Source organism: Medicago sativa, chromosome 5 (assembly GCF_051527215.1).
Source record: "Medicago sativa cultivar Bolivia chromosome 5, Bolivia_mono, whole genome shotgun sequence".
NCBI lineage: Eukaryota > Viridiplantae > Streptophyta > Magnoliopsida > Fabales > Fabaceae > Medicago > Medicago sativa.
In genome coordinates, this window is record NC_140753.1 from 34,063,294 (window position 1) to 34,082,350 (window position 19,057).

The following is a 19,057-nucleotide window of genomic DNA, read 5'->3' on the forward strand; positions in this document are numbered from 1 at the left end:
AGTTGAAATTGATCACTTTGACTTAAATATGACAGTTAGAGCGAAAATGTCTGGAGCACGAAGGGGACGAGGCCGGCCAAGGGCTAATCAGAATGATGAGGAGAATGTTAACCCTGATGCTCAGATGTGGGCACTGCTGATGCAACAAAATCAGCAAATGATGCAAATGATGCAGCAGCAGATTCAGCAGAACGCTCAGACCCAGCAGCAGTGGGCTGCCGTTATGCAACAAGGTCCCAGAGTGCAACAACATCATCCACGACCTCCAATTGTGGGAAATCCAGCTTTCCGAGAGTACAATCGGAACCATCCTCCAGAGTTTGATGGTCGCGGTGAACCGCCAGAGGCCAAGAGGTGGATTAAACATATGGAAAGGTTTTTTCGTATGGCTGTTTGCACTGAAGAAGAGAAGGTCATTTTTGCGACTAATCAATTCCATGGTCCGGCGGAAGATTGGTGGGAGACTGCTCGACGCCGCATGGTAAATAGTGGCATGGAGATTAACTGGGACAACTTCAAGCAAGTGATGTTGGAGAGGTATCTCTTAGTGACATATAAGATCCATAAGGAGCAAGAATTTCTTCATATGAAGCAGCGTAGTATGTCGGTGATAGACTTTACCAAGAAGTTCGAAGAGTTGTCCCATTACTCTACTCACAACGAGTATGCAGGTAACGAGATATGGAAGATGAACCGGTACAAGCATGCCTTGAGGGGTGAACTGTATGCTGTGGTCAGTCAGCAGAGGTTGACGAGTTTTGATGAGATGGTGCATAATAGTTTGGAAGCTGAGCGAGGTTTTGATAAAGCTATTAAAGAAGGTACCACGTCTTTTGATAGACGAAGGGGGAGTTTTGTCGATAGACCTCATGAAAAGTTGAAGCCAAAGGAGTCACCTCAGAAGGGGAAGCAGACAGGTTCGTCTAATCCTTATGTAGCTTGCAGGACATGTGGAAGGACTCATGTTGGGCGATGCAAGATAGGTGATGATTCATGTTATGTTTGTGGTCAGAAAGGACACTTTATGGCAGATTGTCCAACTAGAGCGAACAAGGGCAAAGGTGTGAGTACCACAATGAGCAAGGGCAGGGTGTACTCATTGGATGGAAAGAAGGCACAAGCTAATGAAGACTTGATTGGTGGTACGTGCTTTCTTGGTCAGGATCCTATTAATGTTTTATTCGATTGTGGTGCATCATGTTCTTTCATTTCTTTTCAATGTGTGGAAGCTCTTCATTTATCTGTTTCGTTATTAAATCCCCCTATGATGGTAACTACGGCCACCGACGGAGGAATTGTAGCGAATTATGTTTGTGAAAATTGTCCTATCACCGTAACTAGTAAGACGTATTACATAGACTTGATATGTCTTCCGATGAAGCAACTCGATGTGATATTAGGAATGGACTGGTTGTCAGCCAATCATGTATACATAGGGTGTGCGGAGAAGAGTATTTACATGCCAACTAGTAATACGGTGGAGGGGGTGGCTTTGTCTGAATTACTTAAGCAAACATACCAGATGATTCATTTTATTTGTGCACAAGATAAAGGTTTTTATGTTATGCTCACTATGACTTCAGATTCAGATTTAAGTCCCAGCGATATTCCAATTGTTAGTGAGTACCTGGATGTTTTTCCGACCGATATCACAACTTTACCACCAGAAAGGGAAATTGAGTTTTCAATTGATCTGATTCCAGGAGCGGAACCAGTGTCAGTAGCGCCTTACAGAATGTCTCCTTTGGAACTCAAGGAATTGAAATCCCAACTGGAAGAGCTTATTCAGAAGCATTTCATCAGGCCTAGTGTGTCACCATGGGGTGCACCAGTGTTGTTGGTCAAGAAGAAAGATGGTAGTATGAGACTGTGTATTGATTACCGCCAGTTGAATAAGGTAACTATCAAGAACAAGTATCAATTGCCAAGAATTGATGACCTACTTGATCAGCTTAAGGGAGCATCTGTGTTCTCAAAAATTGATCTTAGATCGGGTTATCATCAGATACGCATCAAATCTTCAGATGTGTCCAAAACAGCTTTCAGAACGCGTTACGGGCACTATGAATTTTTGGTCATGCCTTTTGGTGTATCTAATGCTCCAGCAGTTTTTATGGATTATATGAATCGGATTTTTCAGCCATACCTAGATCAATTTGTTATCATCTTCATTGATGACATATTGGTTTATTCTAAGAATCCGCAGGAGCATGCTCAGCATTTGAGGATAGTGTTGGATATTCTTCGGGAGAAGCAGTTATACGCAAAGTTCAGCAAGTGTGAGTTTTGGTTGTCAGAAGTCAAGTTCTTGGGTCATGTGATTTCTCAAGGAGGTGTCGCAGTTGATCAGTCGAAAGTAGAAGCTGTACAGAATTGGACTAGACCTAAGAATGTTGCAGAAGTTTGAAGCTTTTTGGGATTAGCTGGATATTATCGGCGATTTATCATGAAGTTTTCCCAAATCGCTTTGCGTTTAACCCGACTCACAAGAAAGGAAGTGCCTTTTATGTGGAATGAAGAATGTGAAAAGAGTTTCAGGACTCTGAAGAAAATGTTAACTCAGGCACCAGTTTTAACTATTCCAGACCCGGAGAAGAAATATGTGGTGTTTTGTGATGCATCGTCTAAGGGACTTGGTGGGGTACTTATGCAAGAAAACAATGTGATAGCTTATGCATCTAGACAACTCAAGACGCATGAAGAAAACTTTCCCACTCATGATTTGGAGTCGGCAGCCATATTATTCGTTTTAAAGATTTGGAGGCCTCACTCGTATGGAGCTCAATTTGAATTATTCAGTGACCATAAAAGTTTGAAGTATTTGTTCGATCAAAAGGATTTGAATATGAGACAAAGACGTTGGATAGAGTATCTAAAAGACTTTGACTTTGAATTGAAATACCATCCAGGAAAGGCCAATGTTGTAGCGGATGCCTTGAGTCGCAAGACCATAGCTCAAGATGAGGTTATGATGCACGAGTGTAAAAGGTATGAGAAGGTTAGAGACCTTAACCTTGAGGCCACAGAGGATGTCAATGGTATATGGTGACACCAATTGGAAATTTCATGCGATTTGCGGTCCAAAATTGTGCAAGCACAAGGTGATGATTTAGAACTTCAGAAAAGAAGTGGTTACCCAGAATTTTCTAGGGCTTCAGATGGAGAAATCTTGTTCGAAGGGAGAATATGTGTTCCAAGTGATCAAGGGCTTAGAAGATTGATCTTGGAAGAAGCTCACAAGAGTAGTTTCTCAATTCATCCTGGTGCTACCAAGATGTACCAAGATTTGAAAAGAGGATACTGGTGGCTTGGCATGAAAACGGACATTGCTGAGTTTGTAGCAAGATGCATTGTGTGTCAACAAGTTAAAATTGAACATCAGAGACCAGCGGGATTGCTTCAACCGTTGGAGATTCCTCAGTGGAAATGGGAACACATTACTATGGACTTTGTAGGAGGTTTACCCCGTACTCAGAAGGGTCATGATTCGATTTGGGTAATTGTGGATAGATTAACCAAATCAGCTCATTTCTTACCAGTTAAGTCTACCTACAGGACACCGCAGTATGCAGAGTTGTTCATCTCAGAGATAGTTAAGTTGCATGGCGTACCAGTAAGTATTGTGTCAGTTAGGGATCCCATCGTCACTTCACACTGCTGGAAAGCTTTTCAGAGAGCTTTAGGGACTCGTTTAAAGCTAAGCACCTCTCACCATCCACAAACGGATGGTCAGTAGAGAGAACCATTCAGACCTTGGAAGACATGTTGTGTGCATGTATTCTAGAAGATGGCGGAAGTTGGAATCATCACCTACCTTTGGTAGAATTTTCCTATAACAACAGCTATCACTCGAGTATTGGAATGGCACCTTATGAAGCGTTGTATGGCAGGAACTGCAGAACTCCTTTGTGTTGGGCTGAAGTGGGAGATAAAAGCATTATTGGACCAGAAATCATTCAAGAGACAACTCTGAAAATTAAGTCAATCCAAGAAAAGATGAGAACAACACAGAGTCGTCAGAAAAGTTACATGGATAAAAGACGAAGACCTTTAGAGTTTGAGGAAGGTGATCACGTGTTTCTAAAAGTCACTCCTAAATTAGATTTAAGAGGTGTGTTCAGAACTAAGAAGTTGAGTCCAAGATATGTGGGACCGTTTTTGATACTTAAGCGTATCGGAACAGTGGCTTACCAATTAGCTTTACCTCTAGCTATGTCAGGATTACATGATGTGTTTCATGTATCTCAACTGAAGAAGTTCATTCCGGATCCTTTCCAGCCAGTTGAGTTAGATTCTATAGAGTTGAGATCAGATTTGACATTCCAACCGGAACCAGAAAGATTAGTAGATCGTGATGTCAAATCCCTCAGGAACAAAGAGATTACTATAGTGAAAGTTATATGGAAGGGTTCGCCAGATGGTGAAGCTACATGGGAACTTGAATCAGAGATGTTAGACCAATATCCGCACTTGTTCTCAGGTATATTCTAAATTTCGAGGACGAAATTTTTTTAAGGGGGGTAGGATGTAATATCCCGCTTATTAGGAACTGATGTAATATCTGATAACGATAAAATGCGCGTGTTTAAGGCAAGGGTTATTTTTGGAATTTCGCGTGGAGAAGATATTTATGTGGTTTTGGGTCAATTTCCTTCATAATATTTTCCTCACTCTCTCTCTCTAGGTTTTCTAAACTTCCTTGCTCTCCCTTCTCTCTAAGAATTGTTACCACTACTCCTTCTTCAACTTGATTCTTCTCTCAAAACATCTTCCAATCCTTCTCTAGGTTAGAGGATAGGCTAAGATTGTTCGCAAGAAAGTTAGAACAAGCTTCTCCAAAGGTTTCTCTATCTAGGGTTTTGTTGATAAACTTTGTTGTAAAGGGCTTGAGCTTGTGAGCCTATCTTCAAAACATCTTGAGGTGAGTTCTTAGTTAGTTCCAACCATGGGATCATGTGTGTTAAGCTTGCAAGAAAACTACATATATTTCTAGGGTTTACTCATAAAGAAAGTTACCCCTTTTATGTCTTGTACCAATATACTTGTGAATACATGCTTAATGACTGCTTTTCAGGTTCCAAATGATTACTAGAGTCATCATAAGCTTTGGGGTGCTTGGATTTGAGGTTTTTGAGTGAAAACACCATTTTTGACAATCCTGGACTGTCATAACTCGCCACGGCGAGCAGAGAGCTCGCGAGGCGAGCCAGACCTCCAGAACTGGGGGTTTACTAGCCCCCAACTCGCAGTGGTGAGCAGCAGATCGCATCCCACACAACTTTACTCGCCATGGCGAGCAGACAGTGGGGGAACCTCATTGTTTTGCTCGTCATGGGTGGTTCGGGCGTTTTGCGAGCGGTTTTCTTTAAGCGATCTTCTTAACAATAACCCCTCAAATCAAGACTCCAAGGCATAGGTTTTAAAATGATTTCTTAAACGAGAAGCAAGTATTTATTTGGTATAAAAGGCAAGGCATACGAGAGAAGTTTTAGATTTATAATCGGGTAATGGTATCAGAGCAGACCTCTCCCAGTACGGTGTGGTTCGAGGACGAACCAAGCGGAAGCTGGTGGGCATGTAACACCCACGGCTGACGTGAGCAGGGGAGTGGACGCCGGTGTACAAGGCACGACAATGAGCGGCTCCCAACAGTTTATAGACGAACCGAATCACATCGGAATGAGAGGGATCCTGAGGCTGTGTAGGTATGGGACTACATGGTTGAAGGAAGGCTTATAAGAATTGTTTGGTACTACCTATATCAACAAGATGCATCTTCTTTTCGGTAGCTCATTCCATAAGAACTCCACAGTTAAGCGTGCTTGACTTGGAGCAATTTTGGGATGGGTGACCTACCGGGAAGTTTCCCGGTAATCGTGCGAGTGAGGACAAAGCACACTGAAAAGACTCGTGTTGGTTTGTAGGGTCAGTCGGCAATCCTGAAAGAAGTCTGGGATATTATTCTATGAACTGAACACCAACTGGACATGAATATTTGATAGACTCCTATTCAACTAACTCAACTAACAACCTATAACGACTTTAAACCCTAATTCTCATAACCTCAACCTACAACATGTTAAATCTAATGATCAGAATTACAGACTTAATCTCACAAACTCAACCTACAACATGTTAAATCTAATGATCAGAATTACAGACTTAATAATACTGAATGTTAGTCTCACCCTTACCTTAGAAAGTAGAAATCGCAGCACTTCCAGGTCTTCTCCTCTTCTCTTGACTTTTTCTCCCTTTTTCACCAAAAACTGATCGTACGCGTTCTATGTCTTTCTAACCTAACTTCTCTTATTTATAACCCCTCATCTAATTTATCTTATTCCTCTTTCTACCACTAAACTTTCTAAATTCACAAAATAACCCCACAACTTAATATTTATTTTATTTTCGAATCTTATTTTGTTAAACAATAAAATAAGTCACAACCTCTCATAGATTTCTCTAAAATCATATAAATCACATAAATCTCATATAAATCACGCAAATCATATAAATATGATCTAAAACTCATTAAAATAATTAAATAATAAGGAGGGCGTTACAACTCTCCCCAACTTAAAAGAATTTCGTCCTCGAAATTCAGAGCACAGGAGAAAATGAATTTAATTATTGTCTAAATATCTTAAACTATATATAACAAAATAGAAACTTCAAACAATACACAAACCATATTAAAGTTAGTCAGTTAAACATGATCACATAATAAAACATAACCATTAATTAGAAAACAATGACAATATTCAACCGTCACACGACACAACGACTCTTCTACTTGGCCGGATGGACCGATCTGCTCTAATACCAATTGTAACACCCCGTTTTCCCAACATAAAAATTTCATAAATAAATCAGAGTTTCTCAACGTAAACGGAAGGTCACATCTCTTTTCTTAAAATCTTAACGGAGTAAATAAATATTAATCCTTCAATAACCAACAACGTAATATTTAAAACATCGCAGCGGAATAATTCAACATCTTAAATAATCTTTGGCACAAGGGCCTCAACATAAAATCTCATAAATACTTAGTTCAATAATAATTCATGAAAATCTTCTTAAAGTAATACGTAAGGAATAGAAAGCAATAACAAAATTCCCATCCCGTTATGTATCAGAGCACCTAAGACACACTTGTGAGTGAGTCAACTCACGACCGCAACTAATCTTGGTTACCTGCAAGTTACCCATACGAAGAGCAACATTTTCAAGCAGAAGGGGTGAGATTTCACAAGCAACAATATTAAGCATATAATTCATCAATTACATTTAACAACATAAACATCATCAACATATCATAATAATAATCATGTAACATCATACCATCATCATAAACAACTTCATATTAATCATCGACATCAACTTCATAATCAACTTCGTAACTTAATCTTTAACAACTTGACGACTTTGACTCGACTATGCAACTTCAACTCGACTATGCAACTCTTAACATCTTAAATCATCTTGACAATGCAAATGCATGTGGTACCAATCAGGGCATCAAGCCCCCAACATATTTGAGCGTAAAAAGGCTCCAGGGCATCAAGCACCCAACATATTTGAGCAATGGCTCCAGGGCATCAAGCCCCCAATATATTTGAGCAAAAGCTCCAGGGCATCAAGCCCTCAACTTTAAATGAGTATGCATGGACTCAACATCTTACATCTTAAACATCTTGAACATCATGAACATCTTATATGACTCCAATAATTTGGACGACATCTTACAAGTTTACAACTTGGACCGACATTTACAACTTTATGACATTAATGGTCAACAACAGCAAAACAGCAACATATGCAGCAAATAACAGCTCTTATTCATCATATAATCATTAAAGAATGAATTGCATCAACATGATCATCATAAGTAATACTTAAGGTGCATATTTAACAACATCACATTACTATTAATATTAATCATCTTAATTCAGGTCTTCTGAACAGCTTCTAACATCATCAATAACTTTCTTTTCCTACCCCAAGGTCATCTCAAGACTACACGTGCGAAAAGGATCGCAAGGCAACAATTCAAGGCAACCTACCACTAGTTAGACTCATCACAACATAGGTTAATTACTCTTAAACACCTTAATTAAACTCATAGTACACAAGCTTTGAAGTTTGGAGACAATCCATAAGTTTTGGTTTAACTTAGAAATAGTTATTCTGAGTTTTCATAAAGTTTTACTAAGACCCACTTGGAGTATTTTCATCATAACTCAAAATCTAAAAATCATTTTTGAGCCAAACCAAGACCATTAGAAAGCTAACACAATTATCTAAAACTTTCATGTTTACACCGAAGACAAATTCAAAACGGAAAAGGGTGAAAAATGTGAAAGTTTTCTAGATTGGCCCGAAAGAAAATCGGTGGCCGATTTTGACAAATCGGGGGCCGATTTTTGCAGAACTAAAACTGGAAATTCAGATCAGAAAATGATGGCCGATTTTGACAATTCGGTGGCCGATTTTGACAATTCGGTGGCCGATTTTGGGCTTCTCAGCAGTTCAAAAATCAGTTTAACAATGCGTTTTTCACTTAAGAATCACTCTTAAATCCCAATTTTCATCAACCCAAATTCCAAAATTGATAGAAACCTCTACTTTTTATTATTCTATGAACTGAACACTAACTGGACATAAATTTGATAGACTCCTATTCAACTAACAACCTATAACGACTTCAAACCCTAATTCTCAAATTCTCACAAACTCAACCTACAACATGTTAAATCTAATTATCAGAATTACAGACTTAATAATACTGAATGTTAGTCTCACCCTTACCTTAGAAAGTAGAAATCGCAGCACTTCTAGGTCTTCTCCTCTTCTATTGACTTTTTCTCCCTTTTTCACCAAAAACTGATCGTACGCGTTCTATGTCTTTCTAACCTAACTTCTCTTATTTATAACCCCTCATCTAATTTATCTTATTCCTCTTTCTACCACTAAACTTTCTAAATTCACAAAATAACCCCACAACTTAATATTTATTTTATTTTCGAATCTTATTTTGTTAAACAATAAAATAAGTCACAACGTCTCATAGATTTCTGTAAAATCATATAAATCACATAAATCTCATATAAATCACGCCAATCATATAAATATGATCTAAAACTCGTTAAAATGATTAAATAATAAGGAGGGCGTTACAACTCTTCCCAACTTAAAAGAATTTTGTCCTCGAAATTCAGAGCACAGGAGAAAATGAATTTAATTATTGTCTAAATATCTTAAACTATATATAACAAAATAGAAACTTCAAACAATACACAAACCACATTAAAGTTAGTCAGTTAAACATGATCACATAATAAAACATAACCATTAATTAGAAAATGATGACAATATTCAACCGTCACACGACACAAAGACTCTTCTACTTGGCCGGATGGACCGACCTGCTCTGATACCAATTGTAACACCCCGTTTTCCCAACATAAAAAATTTCATAAATAAATCAGAGTTTCTCAACGTAAACGGAATGTCTCATCTCTTTTCATAAAATCTTAACGGAGTAAATAAATATTAATCCTTCAATAACCAACAACGTAATATTTAAAACTTCGCAGTGGAATAATTCAACATCTTAAATAATCTTTGGCACAAGGGCCTCAACATAAAATCTCATAAATACTTAGTTCAATAATAATTCATGAAAATCTTCTTAAAGTAATACGTAAGGAATAGAAAGCAACAACAAAATTCCCATCCCATTACGTATCAGAGCACCTAAGACATGCACTTGTGAGAGATTCCACTCACGACCGCAACTAATCTTGGTTACCAACAAGTTACCCATACGAAGAACAACATTTTCAAGCAGAATGGGTGAGATTTCACAAACAACAATATTAAGCATATAATTCATCAATTACATTTAACAACATAAACATCAACAACATATCATTATAATAATCATGTAACATCATACCATCATCATAAACAACTTCATATTAATCATCGACATCATCTTCATAATCAACTTCGTAAATTAATATTTAACAACTTGACGACTTTGACTCGACTATGCAACTTCAACTCGACTATGCAACTCTTAACATCTTAAATCATCTTGACAATGCAAATGCATGTGGTACCAATCAGGGCATCAAGCCCCCAACATATTTAAGCGTAAAAAGTCTCCAGGGCATCAAGCCCCCAACATATTTGAGCAATTGCTCCAGGGCATCAAGCCCCCAATATATTTGAGCAAAAGCTTCAGGGCATCAAGCCCTCAACTTTGAATGAGTATGCATGGACTCAACATCTAACATCTTAAACATCTTGAACATCATGAACATCTTATACGGCTCCAATAATTTGGACGACAACTTACAACTTTCCAACTTAGACCGACATTTACAACTTTATGACATTAATGGTCAACAACAGTAAAACAGCAACATATGCAGCAAATAACAGCTCTTATTCATCATATAATCATTAAAGAATGAATTGCATCAACATGATCATCATAAGTAATACTTAAGGTGCATATTTAACAACATCACATTACTATTAATATTAATAATCTTAATTCAGGTCTTCTGAACAGCTTCTAACATCATCAATAACTTTCATTTCCTACCCCAAGGTCATCTCAAGACTACACGTGCGAAAAGGATCGCAAGGCAACAATTCAAGGAAACCTACCACTAGTTAGACTCATCACATCATAGGTTAATTACTCTTAAACACCTTAATTAAACTCATAGTACACAAGCTTTGAAGTTTGGAGACAATCCATAAGTTTTGGTTTAACTTAGAAATAGTTATGCTGAGTTTTCATAAAGTTTTACGAAGACCCACTTGGAGTATTTTCATCATAACTCAAAATCTAAAAATAATTTTTGAGCCAAACCAAGACCATTAGAAATCTAACACAATTATCTAAAACTTTCATGTTTACACCGAAGGCAAATTCAAAACGAAAAAGGGTGAAAAATGTGAATATTTTCTAGATTGGCCCGACAGAAAATCGGTGGCCGATTTTGACAAACCGGGGGCCGATTTTTGCAGAACTAAAACTGGAAATTCAGATCAGAAAATGGTGGCCGATTTTGACAATTCGGTGGCCGATTTTGGGCTTCTCAGCAGTTCAAAAATAAGTTTAACATTGCGTTTTTCACTTAAGAATCACTCTAAAATCCCAATTTTCATCAACCCAAATTCCAAAATTGATAGAAACCTCTACCTATGATTATTCTATGAACTAAACACCAATGGACATGAATTTGATAGACTCCTATTCAACTAACAACCTATAACGACTTCAAACCCTAATTCTCAAATTCTCACAAACTCAACCTACAACATGTTAAATCTAATTACCAGAATTACAGACTTAATAATACTGAATGTTAGTCTCACCCTTACCTTAGAAAGTAGAAATCGCAGCACTTCTAGGTCTTCTCCTCTTCTCTTGACTTTTTCTCCCTTTTTCACCAAAAACTGATCGTACGCGTTCTATGTCTTTCTAACCTAACTTCTCTTATTTATAACCCCTCATCTAATTTATCTTATTCCTCTTTCTACCACTAAACTTTCTAAATTCACAAAATAACCCCACAACTTAATATTTATTTTATTTTCGAATCTTATTTTCTTAAACAATAAAATAAGTCACAATGTCTCATAGATTTCTCTAAAATCATATAAATCACATAAATCACATAAATCTCATATAAATCACGCCAATCATATAAATATGATCTAAAACTCATTAAAATAATTAAATAATAAGGAGGGCGTTACAACTCTCCCCAACTTAAAAGAATTTCGTCCTCGAAATTCAGAGCACAGGAGAAAATGAATTTAATTATTGTCTAAATATCTGAAACTATATATAACAAAATAGAAACTTCAAACAATACACAAATCACATTAAAGTTAGTCAGTTAAACATGATCACATAATAAAACATAACCATTAATTAGAAAACAACGACAATATTCAACCGTCATACGACACAACGACTCTTCTACTTGGCCGGACGGACCGACTTGCTCTGATACCAATTGTAACTGCCCGTTTTCCCAACATAAAAATTTCATAAATAAATCAGAGTTTCTCAACGTAAACGGAATGTCTCATCTCTTTTCATAAAATCTTAACGGAGTAAATAAATATTAATCCTTCAATAACCAACAACGTAATATTTAAAACTTCGCAGCGGAATAATTCAACATCTTAAATAATCTTTGGTACAAGGGCCTCAACATAAAATCTCATAAATACTTAGTTCAATAATAATTCATGAAAATCTTCTTAAAGTAATACGTAAAGAATAGAAAGCAACAACAAAATTCCCATCCCGTTACGTATCAGAGCACCTAAGACACACACTTGTGAGAGAGTCCACTCACGACCACAACTAATCTTGGTTACCTGCAAGTTACCAAAACGAAGAGCAACATTTTCAAGCAGAAGGGGTGAGATTTCACAAACAACAATATTAAGCATATAATTCATCAATTACATTTAACAACATAAACATCATCAACATATCATAATAATAATTATGTAACATCATATCATCATCATAAACAACTTCATATTAATCATCGACATCAACTTCGTAAATTAATCTTTAACAACTTGACGACTTTGACTCGACTATGCAACTTCAACTCGACTATGCAACTCTTAACATCTTAAATCATCTTGACAATACAAATGCATGTGGTACCAATCAGGGCATCAAGCCCCCAACATATTTGAGCGTAAAAAAGCCCCCAACATATTTGAGCAAACGCTTCAGGGCATCAAGCCCCCAACATATTTGAGTAATGGCTCCAGGGCATCAAGCCCCCCAATATATTTGAGCAAAAGCACCAGGGCATCAAGCCCTCAACTTTGAATGAGTATGCATGGACTCAACAACTTAAACATCTTGAACATCATGAACATCTTATATGACTCCAATAATTTGGACGACATCTTACAACTTTACAACATAGACCGACATTTACAACTTTATGACATTAATGGTCAACAACATCAAAACAGCAACATATGCAGCAAATAACAGCTCTTATTCATCATATAATCATTAAAGAATGAATCGCATCAACATGATCATCTTAAGTAATACTTAAGGTGCATATTTAACAACATCACATTACTATCAATATTTATCATCTTAATTCAGGTCTTCTGAATAGCTTCTAACATCATCAATAACTTTCATTTCCTACCCCAAGGTCATCTCAAGACTACACGTGCGAAAAGGATCGCAAGGCAACAATTCAAGGCAACCTACCACTAGTTAGACTCATCACAGCATAGGTTAATTACTCTTAAACACCTTAATTAAACTCATAGTACACAAGCTTTGAAGTTTGGAGACAATCCATAAGTTTTGGTTTAACTTAGAAATAGTTATGCTTAGTTTTCATAAAGTTTTACTAAGACCCACTTGGAGTATTTTCATCATAACTAAAAATCTAAAAATCATTTTTGAGCCAAACCAAGACCATTAGAAAGCTAACACAATTATCTATAACTTTCATGTTTACACCGAAGGCAAATTCAAAACAGAAAAGGGTGAAAATGTGAATGTTTTCTAGATTGGCCTGACAGAAAATCGCTGGCCGATTTTGACAAATCGGGGGCCGATTTTTACAGAACTAAAACTGGAAATTCAGATCAGAAAATGGTGGCCGATTTTGACAATTCGGTGACCGATTTTGGGCTTCTCAGCAGTTCAAAAATCGGTTTAACAATGCATTTTTCACTTAAGAATCACTCTTAAATCCCAATTTTCATCAACCCAAATTCCAAAATTGATAGAAACCTCTACCAATGATTATTCTATGAACTAAACACCAACTGGACATGAATGTGATAGACTCCTATTCAACTAACAACCTATAACGACTTCAAACCCTAATTCTCAAATTCTCACAAACTCAACCTACAACATGTTAAATCTAATTATCAGAATTACAGACTTAATAATACTGAATGTTAGTCTCACCCTTACCTTAGAAAGTAGAAATCGCAGCACTTCTAGGTCTTCTCCTCTTCTCTTTTTCTTTTTCTCCCTTTTTCACCAAAAACTGATCGTACGCGGTCTATGTCTTTCTTACCTAACTTCTCTTATTTATAACCCCTCATCTAATTTATCTTATTCCTCTTTCTACCACTAAACTTTCTAAATTCACAAAATAACCCCACAACTTAATATTTATTTTATTTTCGAATCTTATTTTCTTAAACAATAAAATAAGTCACAATGTCTCATAGATTTCTCTAAAATCATATAAATCACATAAATCACATAAATCTCATATAAATCACGCCAATCATATAAATATGATCTAAAACTCATTAAAATAATTAAATAATAAGGAGGGCGTTACAACTCTCCCCAACTTAAAAGAATTTCGTCCTCGAAATTCAGAGCACAGGAGAAAATGAATTTAATTATTGTCTAAATATCTTAAACTATATATAACAAAATAGAAACTTCAAACAATACACAAATCACATTAAAGTTAGTCAGTTAAACATGATCACATAATAAAACATAACCATTAATTAGAAAACAACGACAATATTCAACCGTCATACGACAGAACGACTTTTCTACTTGGCCGGACGGACCGACTTGCTCTGATACCAATTGTAACACCCCGTTTTCCCAACATAAAAATTTCATAAATAAATCAGAGTTTCTCAACGTAAACGGAATGTCTCATCTCTTTTCATAAAATCTTAACGGAGTAAATAAATATTAATCCTTCAATAACCAACAACGTAATATTTAAAACTTCGCAGCGGAATAATTCAACATCTTAAATAATCTTTGGTACAAGGGCCTCAACATAAAATCTCATAAATACTTAGTTCAATAATAATTCATGAAAATCTTCTTAAAGTAATACGTAAAGAATAGAAAGCAACAACAAAATTCCCATCCCGTTACGTATCAGAGCACCTAAGACACACACTTGTGAGAGAGTCCACTCACGACCACAACTAATCTTGGTTACCTGCAAGTTACCAAAACGAAGAGCAACATTTTCAAGCAGAAGGGGTGAGATTTCACAAACAACAATATTAAGCATATAATTCATCAATTACATTTAACAACATAAACATCATCAACATATCATAATAATAATTATGTAACATCATATCATCATCATAAACAACTTCATATTAATCATCGACATCAACTTCGTAAATTAATCTTTAACAACTTGACGACTTTGACTCGACTATGCAACTTCAACTCGACTATGCAACTCTTAACATCTTAAATCATCTTGACAATACAAATGCATGTGGTACCAATCAGGGCATCAAGCCCCCAACATATTTGAGCGTAAAAAAGCCCCCAACATATTTGAGCAAACGCTTCAGGGCATCAAGCCCCCAACATATTTGAGTAATGGCTCCAGGGCATCAAGCCCCCCAATATATTTGAGCAAAAGCACCAGGGCATCAAGCCCTCAACTTTGAATGAGTATGCATGGACTCAACAACTTAAACATCTTGAACATCATGAACATCTTATATGACTCCAATAATTTGGACGACATCTTACAACTTTACAACATAGACCGACATTTACAACTTTATGACATTAATGGTCAACAACATCAAAACAGCAACATATGCAGCAAATAACAGCTCTTATTCATCATATAATCATTAAAGAATGAATCGCATCAACATGATCATCTTAAGTAATACTTAAGGTGCATATTTAACAACATCACATTACTATTAATATTTATCATCTTAATTCAGGTCTTCTGAATAGCTTCTAACATCATCAATAACTTTCATTTCCTACCCCAAGGTCATCTCAAGACTACACGTGCGAAAAGGATCGCAAGGCAACAATTCAAGGCAACCTACCACTAGTTAGACTCATCACATCATAGGTTAATTACTCTTAAACACCTTAATTAAACTCATAGTACACAAGCTTTGAAGTTTGGAGACAATCCATAAGTTTTGGTTTAACTTAGAAATAGTTATGCTTAGTTTTCATAAAGTTTTACTAAGACCCACTTGGAGTATTTTCATCATAACTAAAAATCTAAAAATCATTTTTGAGCCAAACCAAGACCATTAGAAAGCTAACACAATTATCTATAACTTTCATGTTTACACCGAAGGCAAATTCAAAACAGAAAAGGGTGAAAAATGTGAATGTTTTCTAGATTGGCCTGACAGAAAATCGCTGGCCGATTTTGACAAATCGGGGGCCGATTTTTACAGAACTAAAACTGGAAATTCAGATCAGAAAATGGTGGCCGATTTTGACAATTCGGTGACCGATTTTGGGCTTCTCAGCAGTTCAAAAATCGGTTTAACAATGCATTTTTCACTTAAGAATCACTCTTAAATCCCAATTTTCATCAACCCAAATTCCAAAATTGATAGACACCTCTACCAATGATTATTCTATGAACTAAACACCAACTGGACATGAATGTGATAGACTCCTATTCAACTAACAACCTATAACGACTTCAAACCCTAATTCTCAAATTCTCACAAACTCAACCTACAACATGTTAAATCTAATTATCAGAATTACAGACTTAATAATACTGAATGTTAGTCTCACCCTTACCTTAGAAAGTAGAAATCGCAGCACTTCTAGGTCTTCTCCTCTTCTCTTGACTTTTTCTCCCTTTTTCACCAAAAACTGATCGTACGCGGTCTATGTCTTTCTTACCTAACTTCTCTTATTTATAACCCCTCATCTAATTTATCTTATTCCTCTTTCTACCATTAAACTTTCTAAATTCACAAAATAACCCCATAACATAATATTTATTTTATTTTCCAAACTTATTTTATTAAACAATAAAATAAGTCACAACGTCTCATAGATTTCTCTAAAATCATATAAATCACATAAATCTCATATAAATCACGCCAATCATATAAATATGATCTAAAACTCATTAAAATAATTAAATAACAAGGAGGGTGTTACACTAACCTCCAGTGGTCTGTGGTGGACCACCTACCTATTTGTATGAATGGGTAGACGGCGTGCAGGATTGATCTTTTAGCGTGCTTGGTGAGTTGCTTGAGGATAGCGGGAGCTTCCTCTGTTTATCCGTTAGAGTCTTAGATTAGGCTCTGATTAGGATGTCAGTTGTTTTACTTATTTGAGATTTATTTACATTGTGGAGATTTTTACCCATGTGTCGGGGTTCTGGAGATTTTATATGATGTTGTATGATGATCTTATGACATGTATACTTGGTGATGTATGATTATATCCGCTGCGCCTGTTGAGAAATTTTATATATGCATGTTATTTTGGAATTTGTTGAAGACGCAGCGTCTATTTCTTGAATATTTGTATTATTCGCGTGTATTATCGCTTTAATAGAAATAGGGTGTTACAAGTTGGTATCAAAGTCATAGTCAGTCTTGTCCGGACTAGAATTCGGTGAAATTTCCTGTTTGTATGCGACATGTACGGAAATACTGTCGCTACTTGTTGTGTTGTTCCGTTTTTTTAGGTAGGTTTGAGCGAAGTGGGGGAGAAGCAGGATGCTTCAGGTTTGTTGGGTCTTGCAAGGGAAGATATCTTTGGCTGCATAGGCTCAGTTGGTTGTGGTTTGTGTTAAGGTTTTAGTTGATTTTGAGTTGAATCTTGTGTGTCTTATGTTGAGGCATATGGATGTGATTTTTGGTATGGACTGGATGTTGTCTTTTGGTGTTAACATTAATTGTTTGACCAAGAGTGTAACATATTCTAAGAAGGTGGAGGAGGTAAGTGGAAGGTTCTTGACCGCGAAGCAAGTGAGGAAGTCTTTGGACGGTGAAGCTAGTGTGTTTATGATGTTCGCTTCTTTGAAGGAAAGTAGTGAGAAAGGAATTGGTGATTTGCCGATAGTGTAAGAGTTTCCAAAAGTTTTCCCGGACGACATTACTGAATTACCGCCAGAGTGAGAAGTGGAGTTTGCAATTGATTTGGTACCAGGAACGAGTCTTATTTCGATTGCGCCGTATCAGATGTCTGCACCAGGGTTGGGTGAATTGAAGAAGCAGTTGGAAGAGTTGCTCGAGAAGTAGTTTATCAGGCCGCGTGTTTCTCCGTGGGGTGCTCCAGTGTTGTTAGTCAAAAAGATGGATGGCAGCATGAGGTTGTGTGTGGATTATCGGCAGTTGAACAAGGTGATGATTAAGAACCGGTATCCACTCCCAAGGATTGATGATTTGGTGGATCAGCTAGTTGATCAAGAAGTGTTCAGTAAGATTGATTTGAGATCAGGATATCATCAGATAAGAGTGAAGGCGGAAGATATATCCAAAACCGCGTTCCGAACGAGGTATGGACACTATGAGTATTCTGTGATGCCATTTGGAGTATCTAATGCGCCAGGTGTCTTCATGGAATATATGAATAGAATATTTCATCCTTTTCTGGACCGTTTTGTGGTAGTCTTCAGAGGAGGAGCATGCTGAGCATTTGAGGGTTGTGTTGCAAGTCTTGAAGGAGAAGCAATTGTGTGCTAAGTTGTCGAAGTGTGAGTTTTGGTTGTAGGAAGTAAGTTTCCTTGGTCATGTGATTTCAAAAGGTGGTATTGTGGTGGATCCATCGAAGATTGATGCAGTGTTGCAATGGGAATCACTGAAGTCTGTTTTTAAGATTAGAAGTTTTCTTGGATTGACAGATTATTATCGGAGGTTTATTGAGGGATTCTCATAGTTGGCGTTGCCATTGACGCAATTGACTTGGAAAGGACAAACCTATATTTGGGATGCTAAGTGTGAGAAGAGATTTCTAGAGTTGAAGAAGAGGTTGACTTCAGCGCCAGTGTTGATTTTGCTGAATCCGAAGGAATCGTTTGTTGTGTATTGTGATGCTTCTAAGATGGGTCTTGGTGGTGTGCTAATGCAGAATTGTCAGGTTGTGGCTTATGCATCGAGGCAGTTGAAAGTACATGAGAAGAATTATCCGACTCATGACTTGGAATTGGCGGCAATTGTGTTTGTGTTGAAGATTTGGAGGAATTATCTGTATGGTTCTATGTTTGAAGTGTTC

At 36.8% G+C, this 19,057-nt stretch overlaps 1 protein-coding gene across 1 annotated transcript; it reads left to right on the forward strand.

The window, feature by feature from the left end:
- Positions 1 to 3,861: 3,861 nt before the first annotated feature.
- Positions 3,862 to 17,910, forward strand: LOC146921945 (uncharacterized). The gene is made up of 3 exons (XM_085711414.1): positions 3,862 to 4,480; positions 17,529 to 17,568; positions 17,682 to 17,910. The coding sequence occupies exons 1-3, from the start codon at positions 3,862 to 3,864 to the stop codon at positions 17,908 to 17,910; spliced, it is 888 nt and encodes a 295-aa protein (XP_085567540.1).
- Positions 17,911 to 19,057: the final 1,147 nt, after the last annotated feature.